Source organism: Enhydra lutris, unplaced genomic scaffold (genome assembly GCF_002288905.1).
Source record: "Enhydra lutris kenyoni isolate GAN:26980312 unplaced genomic scaffold, ASM228890v2 scaffoldscaffold56, whole genome shotgun sequence".
In the NCBI taxonomy this organism is placed as follows: domain Eukaryota; kingdom Metazoa; phylum Chordata; class Mammalia; order Carnivora; family Mustelidae; genus Enhydra; species Enhydra lutris.
In genome coordinates, this window is record NW_019154140.1 from 6,432,492 (window position 1) to 6,450,819 (window position 18,328).

Sequence of the window (18,328 nt, forward strand, 5' to 3'; positions counted from 1 at the left end):
ACTCGCCTTCAGGGTAGGGACACCCAGGGAGTGTTCTGCCCACTGCCTGCAGCCTTCCTCTTCTCCAAGCCTATGCCTTTCTTCCTTGAGTCCAGCTCAGACAGAATTTGCAGAACAGTCCAGCTGGGAACGTGATACTTGATCCATCTCTTCCTGCATTCCCTGTAACAGATATCCCTGGATCCCTGATCCAGGGCTTGGCTCTGGTCTCATTCTCTGAGAGTCTGTTCAGACTTGGGCGAGACTATTAGGTTCCAAGGAGGGCTAGGCTTTGGAAGCATTGACAATTTCCCCTGATCTGTGGATGCCTGGGTCTTTCCAACTACTCCCTTCTCCTGAGACATAACGCCTCGTTGTCCACCCCCTCCCCTTGCTCCCAGGGAACAACTGAACCGAAGTGTTTCTGGTCGGTGCACTAACGTCAACCCACAGGAGGGCATAGCCTTTGGCTCGGTCTCAGTCAACTCTGTACATGGTCTGAAAAACTAAGTTTTGGAAGATATATGACTAGGGGTGATGGTCAGAATACTGAATGACAGAATGAGGATTCAAAGGATCTGAGCAGACTAAGGTGTAGGATAAATCAAATCAGATAAGTAGGAATCGAGAGAAATGCTGAGTTCCACATTTTGGTCCAAAACCAAACCGTCTACATGGGGAATGAGGGAGATGTGCAGATGCTTTAGGGAGAGGGAGGTACTGAGCATATACGGGTTCTGAAGCCACACAGGGTCTTAACTTCTCAGTTTCCAAAGTTCAAGGGAAGGTGTTTAAATTTACATAAGTTCATTTGCATTTCATTTTCTAGCAGGGACCCAGGCAGATTTTTTCTCCCCCTTAACATCTATGGTGAAGACCAGATCTTTTCGAGCTCACAGAAGTGGGTAGGACGTTGCCCATTATTCATTCATTCATCCATTCATTCCAACCTTGTGGAATCCCTCGTTCATTCCAGTCTGGTGGGAAGCCCCAAAGGCAAAACGGAAACTTACAACACACAACAGTGGATGCTTCATTCTACAGTAGGGTAGGCGAACACTTCTCCCCTAGAGAGAGGGCGCGCAGGGCGAGGGGTGGGGTATGGCATAGGGAAGTTCCGGAAAGGCTTCGTGAAAGACTTGAACCCTGAGCCCGCAAAGGCAGGAGCAGTTGGAATCAGCCCTGTTGAGAAAACTGAGAAAACCGGGGAATCAGGGAGGAGGGGAGGGCATGGCTGGCCCAGGAAACAACCTCACAGACAAAAGTACAGTGTGGGTCTCAGAGTGTAGTCTGGGGATCCCTGTGGGCCTCTGAGCTCCATGCAGGGCCCTCGCAAGGCCAAAACTACTTTCATCGTAAAACTAAGGTATGGTTTGCCTTTTCACTCTCATTCTTCTGCTGCGTACAGAGGTGTTTTCCAGAAGTTTCATGATGTGTGATATCCCTAAAGGCGGAATGCAGAGCTAGATATGAGACCCCAGTTGCCTTCGATGGAGCCAAACAGTAAAGAGACTCGCAAGACTGTAAAACAATGCCTTCTTGTCCGCAAATTGTTTTGCTTTGGAAAAAAGGTTATTTGTTTATTTATTTTTTAAAGCTTTATTTATTGTAGAAAGAGAGAGGGCACCCAGGTGCATGGGGGAGGGGTGGGGGGAGACAGTCTCAAGCAGACTCCCCGCTGAGCACGGAGGCCCACAAGGGACTCAGATCAAGGCCTGAGCCAAAACCAACAGGCGGACATTTAACTGACTGACCCAAGCAGGTGCATCCAGAAAAAATTTATTTTTAATAAAAAAAGTGTTATTTATGTTAACTTACATTCGTTATTGTTACTTTTTTTTTTTATTTTAAAAAAATTTAAGGATGCCTGGGTGGCTCAATCAGTTAAGCATCTGCCTTCAGCTAGGGTCATGATCCCAGGGTTCTGGAGTCGAGTCCCGTATCGGGTTCCCGGCTCAGCGGGGAGCCTGCTTCTTCCTCAGCCTGCCATTCTCCTTGCTTATGCTCTCTCTCTCTTATAAGTAAATAAATAACATCTTTTAAAAGATTTAATAAATACTTAAAAAATGTCTCAATTTAAATTTCCAACATGGCCAATATGATTAGACACAATCCCACATACATAAAAGCTCTTTGGGTCCTTATTTTTAGAAGTGTGAAGGGGTCCTAAGACCAAAGCACTGAGAACCACCGGTGCAGAGGCCAGCCCCCAAGGCGCATGCACAGCCAGAGACCTGCAAGGGGCCTGGACCCAGCAGTAGCTGGAGTTTCAGTGTGTGGACAGTGACACGTGAGAGGCAGGCAGACGGGCTGGATCGTGGCGAGCTGTCCCCCTCACCAAAGGAGCAAGGATCTAGTGGACACTGGTAAAGAAAGAGCGTCATTGGAAGAAGTTGGAGACAATATTTATCTAGAGTTCCATGTGTTTCCCGGCTTCCCATCTCCCTCACCTCTCCTCAGAGGGTGGTTTAGGTAGCGGCTGCTTTGGGCTTATTAAGTTGCACACCTGCCCTCTGGTGGCCAGATGGCACAATGATTCCTTCCCCAGGGCTCTAACAGCTATTTGGGGAGCAGGAGTCCTCCTGTCCTGAGGCCAAGGACACCACATGGCGTGAGTCCAGAGGGCTCAGTGGGGATGCATGGTCAGGGGGTGGGAGCAATGTCAACTCCTAATGAAAACTTTCTGGACTATCCCTCTGCTCTGAAGCCTAATAATGATGCCCCCCAGGGTTTCTGAGTCATGGCTGCATCCAGGAAGTGGGGCTCGTTTTTTACACAGATTCCATCACAACAGCAAACCAGAGGTAGGCACTATTTTGTTGCTATTCTGTAGGTGAAGATTCTGAGGCTCAAAAATTTAGAAAATTGCCCATGTTCCCCCAGAGACAGGGTGGTGACCCAACGGTTTATGGCGCTGGCTGATCGACTCGCCATCTACTTGGTGGCTTCTGCACGTGTTGCTAGGGGATGCTCTGTTTGTAGGTCTGTCTTGTCCTCCTGGACTGCACCTTTTTTGAGGGGCAGTGACTGTCTTACTCACATCTGTCTCCCAGGCACTGAGCTTGGTGCTTGTGATTGAACGCAATAAAACCAACACAACCAGGCTGGACCTCAGAGGGAACCTGGAGCCAGCATGGAAGGTGTCCAGAGGCACAAGAACTCAGTCTTGGGGGGCCCCTTGGCTAAGGTGTGTCAGATTCACGCCCTCCCACCCCATGCCCCGCAGCTGTGATTCCAGGGATAGCCTGGGAAGCCAGAGAGCGGGTCCCTTGTCCAGCCTGCTTGGTCCTTGGCATGAGGAGACCGAAACAGCACCAACTAGGTGCCTCCAGCAGCGGGGAGTCAGGACCTTGCTGGATCTCAGCTGCTTTCCGGAGATGGAGAGAGGCCAGAGCGGGAAACAGAGGAAGGAGAGGAGGAAGAGGCCAAGCAGATAGCTCAAGCCTGTCCCTGTAGGGCAGTAGCACCACCTAGTGGTGAAGTTCAAGATAATTCAGGAAAAGAGCACTAGATGGTCCCTAGCTGGGAAGATGCCAGGAACACTCTCCTCTGGAGCGGAGCTCCAGGGACTATTGGGGTCCCCCTCCAGAGAGCCAAAGGGCAGGGCCTGGAAGCCTTCTGGCTCCTCCCCAAGCAGAGCAGCTCACTCTGAAAGGTCCCATCTGGTTGTACAAACTGTGAAGACACACACCCCCAGTCCTACCTGCCCTTGGCTGAAAAGAGCCAAGGAGCTCAAGGTCCTGTCAAGGTCACACTCTCTTCCTGGGGACTGGCCTGCATCCAGTGACTCACTGATGCAGGGATAAAAAAGCCAGCTTCCTTACCTAACTTGGGGCCCTGTGAAGGGTCTTCCCAGTGTCAGAACTCCCCAGCAGTGCTGGTTGAGATCACACCGTGACCCTACTGCTCCCTGTCCCTGACCCATTTGCTTCCACCTCTCTTCAGTAAGCTCCCCGTACTTCATTCTGCATTTCAGAGTCGGCTTCCTGGGACCCCAGCTAGCCACTCCCTCATACATCCTGTATGACCTGACTGAATACGGAGACTCCAAGACTATTGCAGCCGTCTGGAGCAGGGACCCCTGCCACCAACTACTTCTCATCCTCCTGGGCACGGATTTGCCTACACTAGGTACCGAACGGACAGGACACGGGCAGGACGAGACCTTCCCTTGGGCTGGGAGACAGACCCCACCCTGCAGAGAGCCTCTGAGGAGCCCTGGCTGAAGCAGGCGTCATCGACCTGAAGGCTCGAGCCACTCCAGACAGGTGCCATCTGTGTGCCCCCCGGGACTGAAGGAACCCATCTTTCCCCACATGCTGCTGAGCCATTTCTGTCACATAAAGCTGGGGAGCTATCAACCCCATGGCCTGTGCTTTCCCTTTTTGTCTCTTTTAAGGAGCAGAGCTGTTCACAGCCACCCAGTTCCAGCCTTGCCTGGTGTAAAGGGAGGATGTTTCCTTCATATCTTCTATGAAAAGCTACAGTCGAGCAGAGTGGCTGTCTGCTCAGCAGATCAACACAATTAGTACCAGGTAAGAACGCTGTGTGCAGACCAACCCTGTCCAGCAGGGTTTCAAGCAGCAAGGGAAATGCTCTGAGTCTGGACTGTCTGTTCCCGTTGCCCTGGAAATGTGGCTAGCGTCACTGAAGAGCTAAATGTTTCCTTTTATTTACTTTTAATGAATTTCAACTTAAATAGTCACCTGTGGCCACAGCATTGAACAGCACAGGTGTAGAACCAAAGCTTGCAATATGGAAACTTCACATCGCTTTCTCCTAACACTAAGGTCTTTGGGGGTGCCTTCTTCTCAGTTTATGGGAACACACAGCCTTGGAGACCCTGCATTCCTGCATTCTGTACAATGCTAAATCAGATTCTCCTAATGGTTTTCCAGACCTTCCTCTTCACACTTCTCCAGCGGGAGACATGCCTGTATAGGTAGCTGTTGATTTCCTTCTTGAAGCCCATTCATCTTTCGGGACAAAATAGCCCTCGGGCCCTATCCCCAATTCTTCTCCTACCAACCCATCTTGTAGTGGCACACTATAGCCTTTCAGACCGTTCTGAAAAATTAAAGTAAATCACACCTGCAGGGTTCCAGACTATCCGACTTATCTTAAAATAAATGCCCCGTTTGCCCATGATTTCCCCATTCACAGAGCATGGTGCTGTGTCTTTGGTTGGGTCTTTTTGTTTGCTGAGTTTGGGGATGTGGCCTTTGTCATACATCTCCCTTCCTTGGGGAACAGAGTGGGATGCATCAGCTCCTCTGGGTCCCTTGGGAGTCCGTTTAGGCACAGGAAGCATCTGCAATTCTCCACACAGCATTTTGAATATGAGGCACATTTTTGCCAACAGTGGCCTGGTTCTCATTCTTGAGGTTCTCAGGTAAGAGCCACACTGGATTGGACCCAGCATAGGTGACCCCAGGCTTTCCAAGAGTAGAGCACTGTCTGATCGATCACACATGCCAGGGCCTCCTGTGAGAATGGGAACCCCCCCTTACATCCTCTTCAGTAGAGCTGACAAGACTATCTGTCATTTGCCAGGCTCCTCAACTCAGTTGGAAACATAATGGTGCAGGAGTGAATTAATGCCTTCCGGAGCCAGCTGCCGAGGGTTCAAATCCCATCTCTGTCACTTGCCACCAGTGGGGCTTTGGGCAAGTCACCCCTCTGTCAGATGGGGTTCTCAGTAGCCCAGCTCCCCTGGGATCCACGGAAGTATAAAGCAAGTTGGTTTGCCTAAAACATTTATTTACAGTACTACTCGCTGCAAAGTAAGTGCTATGTGAGTATCAGCTAATTTTATTACCATAAGCAGATCTTTCTTCATTTGTTTATTTGACAAATTTCTGGCAATTGTTATTCTCTTTGGAAATCACTGAGAAGGCACTCTTTAAAGCCTTCTTTTGTTCCTTTGTTCCTTTCCCTGGATCTTACATTCCGACCTTCTCTGTTGGCCTCCCTTGCATTCCCCAAGTTGCCTCCAGTTAGCCCACGGAAGGATCTTCCCATCTCCCAGAATCTTGCATCTTTGGCATCTAGGTGCACACTTTCCAGCATTTCCAATAATATGGTTTTAACCATTTTAGACTTCTAAATGTCTACTGTCATTCTCTCATTCTAAAATAGAATAGATAATATTTTTTTTCCCACTTCAGTCCTGTGAAACCTCACTTTTACTCCTGTCTTTTCCTCCCCCACTCCCAGACATCCCTTCGGTGGTGAGCTGGTGTTCTGCGCCCCACGGCTGAGGAGCTGGTAGTTTCCAGGGTTCCAGTCTGGTGCCCTTGAGCAGGCAGGGCCAGAGGGAGAACTGGGAAGGTAGAAACATTACAAAGACAAATGCATTTTATTGATAAGGCAACAGCATTATACAGAGCTGAGGCAGAGACCCCATTGGGCCACACTGGAAGGGGGGTCTGATTCACATTGAGACACAGGCTGAGGTGTCCCTCCCCCTCCTGATGGGTCAGCAGGGTGACAACTCAGGGAAGGAATGCAGGGGTCCAGGATCTAGATTTGCTGTCGAAAATCCAGATCCTCTTCTAGAGGACTAGGGCCATCTTTGGGGGAGGGGGAGGAAATGGGGTCTGAGCTCAAGTATGGCGTAGCCAATAGAGCACTGGGCAGGGAGTCCCCAGACCAGGCCCATCCCTGGAGCCCTTCCTTTCCTTCTTTTTTTTTTTTTTTTTTTTTAAAGATTTTATTTATTTATTTGACAGAGAGAGACCACAAGTAGGCAGAGAGGCAGGCAGAGAGAGAGGGGGAAGCAGGCTCCCTGCTGAGCAGAGAGCCCGATCTCGGGGCTCGATCCCAGGACCCGGAGATCATGACCTGAGCCAAAGGCAGAGGCTTAACCCACTGAGCCACCCAGGCGCCCCCCTGGAACTCTTTCTGACTAGGTGTCTGAGCTTGGGGACCACACCCTCCTCCAAGAGTCAGGTTTTCTTTAGCAAGGGAGGTGAACTAGTGTGGCGATTTTTCAGCCTTTTTGCCCACTGACTAGCATGCCAGACCAATGTCTTCTGCAGCCAAAATCCAACAAGGGTCTCTGCCTCATTTGTAAAATAACAGCGAGGACAATCACAACAGCTGATGTATAGAATTTGTTTACAATGTAAGTTTTACCCCCATAAATCTCTCTTCATCCGTCATAGGAAAGGACTCCCTGCTACATTGGAATGTGGTGCAAGATGGAATCTGATTCTGAAAACAACTCCTGGCTAATAAATATCGGCCTCAGCCACATTGGGGGCCCTGGGGTCGTGAGAAACGTGGCTGTCAGAGGTTTCTCCACCAGAAGGAGCCCGGGCCCGGTGGACACAGACAGTGCTCCCCGTGGAAGTCTCCCTGCTCCCCGGGGGCTTTCTGGGAACAGTGCGCGAGGGTAGAGGCTGACATGAACTCCTCCCCAGAGGCACTGAATGTAGCCGCATTCCCCACACTCAAGCAACAATCTGAGGGACCCTCTCCGACTCCTGAGGGGGCCCTTCCACAGCAGTCCCACACACCTACATCTCACTCACCCAGGGACCCCACCCCAGAGGAAACAGAGTGAATGTTCCCACCTCCCTTGTTGGGTCAGCTATAGAAGGGAAAATAAATGGAGTTTCAAGGTCAGTAGCCCCCATCCCTTCTGGATTCGGGGTGCTGGAGTGAGAATAGGAAGGGCAACCCCACATGACCCCACCCTAGATGCTCCCTTGGCCTAGCCATCCGAAGCCAGACTGCTCTCCCACCACCCACAGTGAGGTGTTGGAGCACTAGCTCCTGGTCTCAGGGGGACTACACCTAGATGGGTGTCTCAGAACTACACCTAGATGGGCCCCCTGGGAGGGCATGGTCTGGCCTGTGGGGGTCTGAGGTTCTTCTCTTCCATCCCTCCTTGCCAGGTGGAAAAGAGCTGGCACCACTGGTAAGCAGAGTGGCACTGCTTCTCCAGATGGCAGGGGAGTTGGGAGAATATGCCCATCTCAGGATCACCCTCGACCATTCTAGGGTGCGGCCCCACCGGCACCCATGGCCACTGGTTCTCCTTCCTGAATGGGAGGTAAGGGACTGGCAGGGGGAGGATGAAGATGCTGCTGGACATTTCTTTGCAACCTGGGGGCAACTCACTCTTGCCACGTAGATCATTGGAAGGAGAGCTCTGGTCTCCACCAACCTCTTAGATCCAGGGCAAGGAGCCATGGGCTTGGAGACAGGGACAGCCGTGGCCACCATCTACCACTGTTCTGTGAGGCTGGGTTTGCCTGTCCCCCAGTTCCTGGGCCCTGCTCTCGTCCCTCCTTCGGCCTCTCGGCGGGTGGGATCTGGGCTAGTGGTCCCTGCCATGTGGAGAAGGCCCACCAGAAGCAACTTCTGGGAAGAATGTTACCATAGCAATGGGATGAAGTGGGCACTGACATGTTAGGAGAGGGCCCTTTGGCCAGGAGAGGTGGGTGAGGGGGGAGTTGTGACCTTCGTCACCTTGTTTTTGGCCATCCTTGGCAGTGAGTATCCTAGACAGGCCAGGGCTGAGAAGCAAGGGGAGAAGGCTCCATCATGGCCCACTGCCCTGGGACAAAACAGCACAGATGGGCAGCAGGATGGGACAGGGTTGGAGGGTGGGGGAGGGTTTGTGGCTAGTTATTCATCATGGGCGAGGCAGGGGGAAGGAGATCCCCACTTGGCTCTGGACATTCAGACCTGGAGTCGGGGGAGGTACAGGTAACTCTGTCCCTGAGGAATGGGTGGGTTTCTCCTGCCTCACTGTTCCCTCAGCATCCGCCAGCAGTGATTTTGGATCCGTACGGCCATTCCTGGGCAAGGCCCCACCCTTAACATCTGTCCCCGCTCCCCTACTTGAGTTTCTTTAACAAACAGCAACTCCTCACTGAGGTCTCACGGGACTGGGGGCAGCCTGCGGCTGGCAGAAAAAGGAGCCTGGTGTTAGGTCGGACAGGAGACAGGCTGGGTTGGGTGGCAGGGGAGGTGGGAGTGGAGGGGCTGAGCTCCGGAAGGGGTGGGAAGGTGTGCCGGGCAGTAGCACGCCCCAGGCCAAGGCACAAGGCCCCAGAGGAGCAGCCCCGCCCCAGGAGCCCCGGCAGGCTACCCTAGTCAGGAGATCTCGTTGCCAAACACCTCCAGCACGAGGGGCGTGAGCTTCATGCTGCACTCGGGCTGGAAGGACAGGTAGCGGTACTGCTTGGAGTGCTCCTCATTGAGGCTACGCAGGTCGGCCAGCTTCTGGATCATCTTGGCGTAGAGCAGGTGGCTGCCCGGCGGCGGGTGGCGGCAGCGGATGTAGGTCTGCAGTGTGTTGGACAGGCGGTCCTGGATGGCCTCCACCAGGGCAGCATCCTGCACCCCAGGACGGTCTGTGAGCACGGGGAGGTGGGAGGAGAGGGCACAGGAGCTCTGAGCCAGGTCCTTTTGTACTCTATCTCCCCAGGACCCCTACCCCCAGACACTCAACCTCAGCATCCTCCTAGGTCATCCCTTGTATGGCTGCTGACCTGGGACACCACAGTCCCCCTTAAAGCCTCTCAACCATTTCCCCTTGCATTTTGGATCAAGGGTCCCAGGTCGCATCAGGCCCTGTCTCCAGCTCAGCTCTCTCCCTCCGTCTCTAGGCTCCATGTGCCGTGCCCTCTGGCCTCCAGGCTTCACATTGGTGTTCCCTCTGTCTGGAACTTAGCTGACCCTTCAGGCAATAGCTTCCAAGATATTCCTCAGAAGGGCCATTCCCCATCACCCCTACCTCCATTCCCCAGACTGCATCAAGTTCTCTCCTCTATTATACCCTGCTGTAGTATCAGACACGTGTTTAGTTTTCAAACTTTCATCACATGAGAATGAGTCATTAAAGAGTAATTGTTTAATGTCTCCTCCTATGCTTCATGGAAGAGAATTCTGTGTCCCGTTTGCTGCTGAATCTCAATGCCCAGCACAGTGCCTGATACCTCGCAGGTTCTCAGTAAATCATGGCTGAGTGCAGGAAGGAAGGAATGAGTGAGTGCTGGCTGGGCAGGGGGTGGGGAGCCCATGTTCCTTCCATGGGTCCCCAGCCCATCCCTGATCAGAGGCCATTTGCTGGTTCCTTCAACATAGGTGGAGACAGCACTAACCCCCTTAGGCCTCTTCACCAGTACCACAATCATCCACCAGTACCACAAAACATACCAGGACCCCAATAACCTCCTTCCCAGCCATTCTCTCTCTCTCTCCCCACCCCAATAGACAGAAAAGCTCAGGGTCACAGCACAGCCTCCAAAACCCATCAGGTAAGCTTTCGAGGCAGAAGCCTGTATAAGCCCCAAGTTTTTCTACCCTATCTCACAGGTGATCTCAAGTATCAGCAAAGTTCAGTCTAGTTCAAACAAGAGCAGAACCTGAGTACTGGGGACATCCAGACCTGTCTAGGGCCTGAGAAACCCCATTCATCTGCTTCCTCAGAGTCCCACCTCTGTAACCCCTATGGTCTCAGTGCCAAAGGCAGGGAAGGACCTCTCGGCATACACATATCACATGGGCTGTGCAAACACAGCCAAGTGGGTGTCTCCTGTCTCTCCTTTTGCTCCCTCCTCCCTCCAGCCTGCCCAGCTGGCCCTCAGCCTTGCTGGACCCCTTCCCCTGTCCCTGAGTTCCCCACTGTGAGGCCCCATACCTGGGGAGACAATGCAGATGGCCATGAGCAGGACATGCTCTTCCTCATGCAAGTTCAGCTTCTTCAGCCCTATCTGGAACTTGATGAGGGGCTCAATCAGCTCCAGGCTGTGTCCGGCTGTGAGAGAGATGGCCAGATGCTGTGGGTGGAACTGGGGAGCCGCCAACCCAAACCACTGCGCCCCGCCCCCGACCCTGATGGGGCCCGCTTCTCACCCTTCTCTCCCTGTTGCCCTCTCCGATGTGCCTGACCAGGGCCCGTGACCCCAGGAAAGGGGGAACCAGAGTCTGGGAGCTGGAGAGGGAGGAGGTGGGGCCCGAAGGTACCTTTGGTCACATCGCTGATGCGGTACTTGTAGTCGGGGCTGCCACAGGTCCAGGACATGTCGTCCATGAGGAAGGACTGGTTGGAGCGCAGCATGATGACCTCGATGGCACTTGACTTCAGCAGCACGATCTGGTCGTCAGAAGTGAGGTCTCTGCCGGGGAGGGCAGGGAGGAGTCAGGTTACTGGTCAAGAACTTCCGATCAGGCAAATCAGCGCACTATTCCAGGCACCTGCCAGGTAACCAGCGTGTGCCCTGGGTCCTTCACTGAAGGGATGGGGTTCTGACCGGAAGGGAAAAAAAACTGTTTCCCTGAGGGAGAAAATGTCAGGCTGTGATTGTGTACCAAGGCTGGAAGAAAAGGAGCTCAGTTATTAAGGCAGGGATAACCCAGGGGCTCACCAGTGTCCCCAGGCCCACGCGGCCAGGGCTATTAGGGGCAGGAAGAAGAGCCTGGGGAAACGCTCAGGGTTACAGAGGGAACATGGAGGTCAGGGAGAGGTATAGCCCCAGTCATCTTCAACACCTCCCATGCCTTCTTGTTCTTCCCTCCTGTCCTCTGGTCCTTCCCAGAAGTAACCCTCGGCCAACTCTATCTCCGGGACATCTCTTGAGCACTTGACCTCTTTCCCACTACTATCAGACTATGCTGGTTAGAGCTCTGTCATCTTTCTCAGTTGCCTCTGATTAGAACTCTGGAACCAAGTCTCTTTCAGGTCTCTCCTCCACGATGCTTAGAGCTGCTTTAGCAAGATATCGCCCATGCTCGGAAACCCTCACGGACTCTCAACCCCATGAGGGTCAAGCCCATACTCCATCCCTTGGCTCCAACCTGTCTTTCCAGCCCTCTTCCCTTCGCAAACTCCACCCACCCTCCATTCTAGAAACTTCACACTACTCCACGTTCAATGTCAGGCGTTCTTATGCCTGCCCCAGCCAAGAACGCCTTGCTTCTGCTGCATCTCATCTTCCTGACTCTGAACCCGGTGAGGTCTCCCTCGGAGCCCCCGACCCCCCAGTTACTTTTAGTAGGATTAGAACCATTTCTTCATGGCCTGCTGCTTGCACATCTTCTTTACCCTTCCCCCTTCAGCTCCGCCCCTTACACGCTTGTCTGTGGCTCTGAACTGCCAGTAGGCAAGCTACTTGAGGGCCGGCATTCATTCCCAACTACCTCAGCGTTGCCCGCACAATGACCACGGAGCCCTGAGCACAACAAGGTCAATAAATCTGTGCTGATGAGAAGGGGCCAATGACTGGTTCCACTATTCTGAGTCACAAGCTGGGCTTGCCTGAAAAATGACAGGGAAAAAGCAGCACCCACGGATCAACTTGCTTCCAGTTTTCCCTCCCTTTTCTCTTCCTGACTGTACATTTCCACCTGGAAATTCCACCTGGAGAGGGCTGCCATCCTCTCCGGGGCTGCACTTGGGTGAGAGGTGAGAAACAGGTGTTGGTGGATGAGAAATCTGTATCCACGGGTGATGGATGAGGGTTAGGATGGCTGCAAAGGGTCCGCACTGAAAACAGTCTCCAAGTGCTGGAGTTGGAAGCCCCTCCCCCTTAGAGGCTACGTGACCCCTTTCCTTCAGCATTCCTTGCAGACGCAGGATCCTTCCGGGGCCAGGGTACTTGAAGTCTCCGGAGATAGCCAGGATGTTGTTAACTCCTGGGCTAATAGCTTCTTCTGTTGAGCTACACCCACTGCGGGTAGTTCTGTCCTCTCAAGGAACACAGAACCAGACTTCTCCATTAGCCATGGGGGGGTCTTTTAACCATTTAAAGAAAGTTACCACGTGCCCCTGTGTCTTCTCCAAGACAGCCCCAAAGACACAGTGCCTAGACATCTCACCACCCTTGTCACTTTTCTCTTGATGGTCATGTACATTTTAAAAATAAAATCTAGGGGCACCTGGGTGGCTCAGTCATTAAGTGTCTGCCTTCGGCCTAGGTCATGATCCCGTGGTCCTGGGATGGAGCCCCGCATCGGGCTCCCTGCTCCGCGGGAAGCCTGCTTCTCCCTCTCCTACTCCCTCTGCTTGTGTTCCCTCTCTTGCTGTGTCTCTGCCAAATAAAAATAAAAACTAATGCCTCATTTTGGTTTTAAGTCATTATACAATAAAAGATGCTCATTATGAAATCTTCACAAAATATGGAAAAAATATAAAAGCAAATAAAAATTGTTCATAACCACAATGACCATTTTGGTGTATTTCCTTCCTATCTTTTTTTAAACGCAAATCTCTGTCTTTCTCTTTTTTATTTATTTGTGAGAGAGAGAATGAGAAAGAGAGCGTGCACCTGTGCACACACGTGCGTGAGTTGGGAGACAGGCAGAAGAAGAGAATCCTCAAGCAGACCCCCTGCTGAGTGGAAGCATCTTGGGGCTGGATCTCAGGACCGACGAGATCATGACCTGAGCAGAAACCGAGTCAGATGCCCAAACAACTGAGCCACCCAGGCGCCCCGCAAATCCCTCTTTTTAAAACATACTTGAGTTCCTGGTAATCGTGTTCTGCTTCCTACGTCATGAACATTTCTTCAGCCCAGTCCATAGCGAGTTGCATAAAATTACATCTTATCAACATACTGCAAAGTTATTTAATCAGTCTCTCATCCACCTATTTTTTGGACATTTTGGTTGCTTCTAACTTATGCCATGGTAAGTAGTTCTGTAAGGCATTTCTTTGTATGTTTTGTTCAATGGCACTTTTGAAATGGATGGCCAGAAGTGAACAAAGCTTGCGGGAGAGATTCCAGGGGCACCTTGCCTATTGTGATCCTGGCACATGGCTTCTATGAAAGCAAACCTAGAACGACATCAGATGATAGCCAGAAACCCAGGGACTTTCTAAGTGCAAGTCACAGCCAGAAGAGGGGATGGTGGCCGGTGTGGGGGGGACAGGCGGAAATGAAGGAAAAATCCTTCCTGCTAAGAGAGCTCCTTCCTGCTGACAGGCGCCAGGTCTGGCTCTGTGCCTCCTCTCTGGACCTGTGTCATATTTATAGTCCCTGATCAGTTTTCACACTGGTGGCCAGCTGCTTCTGGGCAGTGAGGTGCTCTGGAGATGTGTGTCTGTCTGTCTGGTCGTCCCCACCCCCAGGCAGAGCGGGTCCCTCCCGGCCTGCTTCCCACAGTCCCTCCAGCAGGCCTCTCTTTGGTTCTTATCTCTTCACCGCAATGCTCAATGTCCATCTCTGCCATCAGACCCTGAGCCCTGGAGGTCAGGAACTGCTTCCTAGTCAACTGGTATCCTTCACAGTTTAGGGAAGAAAGCTGTTTGTTACACAGACGACCAAGTGAAGACAGGAGAGGACGTGGGACAAGGGCCGCACTATGGCCTTAGGACTTTCACCCAGGAAGGAGCAGGTGAATAGAAACAGCAGTGGGGTCAAAGGTCTTTCGTCCAGAGGGCTGGGCTCCAGCTCGTTTGGCCTGGTCCCTCTTAACACCTCTCTTGGCAGTGAAACCTGCGGGTCCTTTTTTCTTGGGTCCGAGATGGCTCCTGGCCATTTGGATGCGGCACCTGATTTCACTTCCTCTAGGCCTGTCTTCTTTCCTTCCTTCCTTCCTTCCTCTCTTTCTTTCCTTCTTTCTCTCTTTCTTTCTTTAAGATTTTATTTACCTATTTGACAGAGAGAGAGAGAGAGCACACGCAGGGGGAACCGCAGAGGCAGAGGGAGAAGCAGGCTCCCAGCCGAGCAGAGAGCCTGACATGGGACTCGATCCTGAGACCCTGGGACCATGACCTGAGCAGAAGGCAGATGCTCAACTGACAGAGCCACCTAGGTGCCCCAACTCCAGGGCTTTCTTTTGAAGCACTGAGGGTGGGAGATTTGTGGGGTGCAGACAGAGAGGCTGAGGGAGGGCAGGTGGGAAGCAGGAGCGGGGCCAAGGCACACAGTGTGCAGTTCACACCCAGCACGGCCTATTCAGTCCCGCCCCACTTTGGTCCCATGCCTGCCACCTCCGTCACCCCCCACCCCGGCATTCACCCACGCAGAAGTCTCATCCTGCCCTCCCCACACCCTCCACCCCTGCCTACAGGCAGCAGGATCAAAGCAACCAGGGACTCAGCCACTGTTCTATCACTTCTTGGAAAAATAGAATCCCTAAACACAGAAACCCCCAGAGCTGGAGGGCTATGGGGCTGGCCCCACCTGCGGCCCACCAGAGCCTGGTTCTGGCCTCGGTCCAGGCTCGGTGTCCCCTCTGTCCAATCACAGAGAGTATCCACATCCACAACCCCCTGGCCCCAGAACTCTTGGCCAGGCCTGCACCATTTTCACTAGGACACCTTCCATTCTGAGATTTCTTAAGTCATGCCGAAGACAGAGAAGGCAGCCCAAGCACGTGCAGGATCGCCATAACCCATCTGGGATCAGTAGCTGGATGGATTCAGTGTCTGCTCCTACGTACCTCATGTCGGCCATGACTGTGCGGCCAGACTAGGGAACTGGGGACAATGAGGCTGGATAGGGAATGAAGGGGCCAGACTACAACTCATCCTCGGGGAGAGACACCAAGGGCTGGGTCATGCTATTTGTGTCAGAGTATATGTGGCCAGGGTAAAGGATGGGGACCAAGGGCATGGGAGAAATATGAGGGTTTGGGTTACTTACTTCAGGGCAGGGGAGGGTGTGTTGCATCAAGGTCATCTGGTTAAATGAACGGCTTTTTTAAGGACAGTGTTTCCATGTGTGCCATCCCAGCCACTCCTTAGAATCCGCAAACCTGAGCATCTGGACAGAGCTCCCCACCAGGCTAGGAAAGATGAGCCCTGCACAGGTGAGGACTGCTCTCAGGAACTAGGAGAGAAGTGGGCCTGTCGGTATCCCCGTCAACACCTTGAAGTGTTTTTCTCTCTAGCTGTTTACACAAAACAAGACCTTGGAGCAGACTGAGTTTGCAAACACTAGCTTGAAGAGTGTGGGAGGGAGCTGGAACTTGTGCTAAGCAGAACGTGTTGTCAGTTCCAAGGAAAGGCTCTGGAGGGTAAGTCCCAGGCCCAGCATGACACTGAGCTCACAGGTGACACTCGGTAGCTCATTCCTGCTGGACGCCACACAGCAGCCCTTGTTCCTTCTGCCACCAAAATGTGTAACTCAGTGGGGGTGTCCCAAAGGTGTCTCGATGCAGTGAGCGAGTTTGTGGTTTTTCTCTTCTTCCCAATTTTCACATGAATTCCCTGGGGAAGAGCACCGGAGAGCCCCGGGTATCTGAGTTGTTGAGAGGCAGAAAATCACACAGAGTTGGCTGTCTCAGGGCAGACACCAACTGGGAGGAACTGGGCTGGGCGCTCTGAATTATCTCCACCTAGCTGTCAATGCAGTCATGGAGACAGTGACCGACGGCTTCCTTGTGTGGCAGAGAGATTCACCACACAATAAACAGCCCATCACGTTAGTTCCCCCTCAGAGCTGGCCCATGTCCCATAATTTGGGGCTCCCAGAATTCCAGCACTGAACTTGAGCATCAGCATCTAGAAAGCACTCGTAGTCCCTTCTGCTGGCAACCGCAGGTATCACTCCTTGAGCAGATGCCAACAGTCAGTGCCAGCGATTTCTTTCTTTCTCTTTCTCAATCACATTGTATATGTATTGTGTGGCAGTGCTTCAAATGATATAAATAATGTGTCAATATAGCTATAAGTACCTCCCAACATTCTACTAAAAGCATCTACACTTTCTTCCTTTAAGAATCCTCAACACTGCACAGCTATTTAAATATAAGTATGTGAGCCATTATTACCAAAACAATCCAACAGTTGAGTGAAATTTGTATCAGTGACTCCCTAACAGAGGATCTTTACTTCAGCAGCACCCCTTACATCTATCTGTTTTGGCAAGGGTCTCAGTACGGTTAGGAAAAGGCCTTTTCATGGAAATTTGGGTGAAGGAGGCCCAGGCTGTGTGTGCCAGGAAACCTGTCTCCCTGTGGGATCCCTAAATTATTTCACAAGTCGCCTTGTGCAACCCTTTCTCCTCTCTGTCACTGCATTTTGGTTTCAAATTTGGGTGTGGAGGGCTAATGGAGGTCTAATTTGAAGGGTTGACATGAGGATTAGACCCAAGCCAGTTGGAGTGCACATGGCAGTGAACTTGGAATTCTGGACCTTGGCTCTGACACATACTGGCTCCAGCACTAGCAAATGATCCTGGCTAGTCACTGAACCTCCCTGGGCTTCTCTTCTGTCATTCTGAAACTGCCAGGGATGGATGGCTCTCCAGCACTGGCCTGCTGGGTAATGCTGGATGGGCCATACTTCCCAGAGATTCTGATGTGGGAAGACTGGGATAGGGTCTGGGTCTCTATTTTGGGAAGCAGTGGACTAGCAATCTCCAGGCCTTCTTCTAGCTCAGTCTAGGAGTCTGACTCTTCTTACCTGAACCCTGGAATCATCTTGGCAAAGCCGATGACCTTTTGGATGCTGTAACTGACCAGGTCAGCCAGATGGGGCAGCATGGAGAGCTGGGACAGGTCAAGGGTCAGAGAAGAGTCATCTGAGTCTTTTTCCCTCAGACCCAGATTGGAGAAGCTGGTTGGCTCCATCACATCTGGGGAAGGATGAGGAGAGAGAAAGAGCTACTTCAGGATGCTTGTGCCAGATACCTTCCTGCTTGGCCCCATGAGGACCTCCCCTGCCCCATCTGCAGGGCTAGCCAGAAATGCCATAGTGACCGCCTCTCTCCAAGGTCAATCTTCAGCCCAGGCTTTCCTCTAGGACTCCCCCTGGCTTTTCTTTCAAGCAGAGCAAGGCAGTAAAATCAAAGATCAGAGATATTCCAAGACATGAGATTTCCTCAAGCCATGATTTTACAGATCATGTGTAGTTTCTAATGACCTCCAGTTTGGAATCAATGAACTTATAGAAAACGAGGATTGGCCTCACTAGTGATCAAAGAACTATAGAGCAGAACATCTAGACTTTTCACCTATAAACTAGAAACAAATATGTTTAAATGTGGATGCCAATGTCAAGGAATTAGGCAACTCTTGGGCCATGGGGTGCTAAAGGAAGCCCACATTTGTGCAAGTAATCTAGAAAGCTATTTGATAGTAGGGTCGGAAGCCTATGATTACGTATATTCTTTGATCAGTAATCCCACTTCCATAAATTCATCCTAAGGGAAAAAAAAATCCGGAATAAGTGTATGTATTTAGTACAAGCATACTGTTAACTTAATAAAAAGCTGGGACACAATCTAGATTAGATATGTTCTTGTACATTCATACCCCAGAATACCAATCAGCCTTTAAGCATATAATACAGAGGTATCCTGACAACATGAAAATATGATATGATGCACTATTAAAAGAAAAAAGCAAGTTTCCAGATTGTGTATAGCATAATTTTACTTGAAAA

At 51.6% G+C, this 18,328-nt stretch overlaps 1 protein-coding gene across 1 annotated transcript in view; it reads right to left on the reverse strand.

The window, feature by feature from the left end:
- Positions 1-6,853: 6,853 nt before the first annotated feature.
- Positions 6,854-18,328, reverse strand: part of LOC111157858 (vitamin D receptor) — a 31,718-nt gene continuing 20,243 nt past the window's right edge. The window contains exons 5-8 of the mRNA XM_022519555.1: positions 17,348-17,519; positions 10,963-11,114; positions 10,637-10,753; positions 6,854-9,347 (exon numbers count right to left, since the gene is read on the reverse strand). Coding sequence (XP_022375263.1) covers positions 9,088-9,347; positions 10,637-10,753; positions 10,963-11,114; positions 17,348-17,519 — 701 coding nt within the window. The 3' untranslated portion in view covers positions 6,854-9,087. The remainder of the gene's footprint in view (positions 9,348-10,636; positions 10,754-10,962; positions 11,115-17,347; positions 17,520-18,328) is intronic.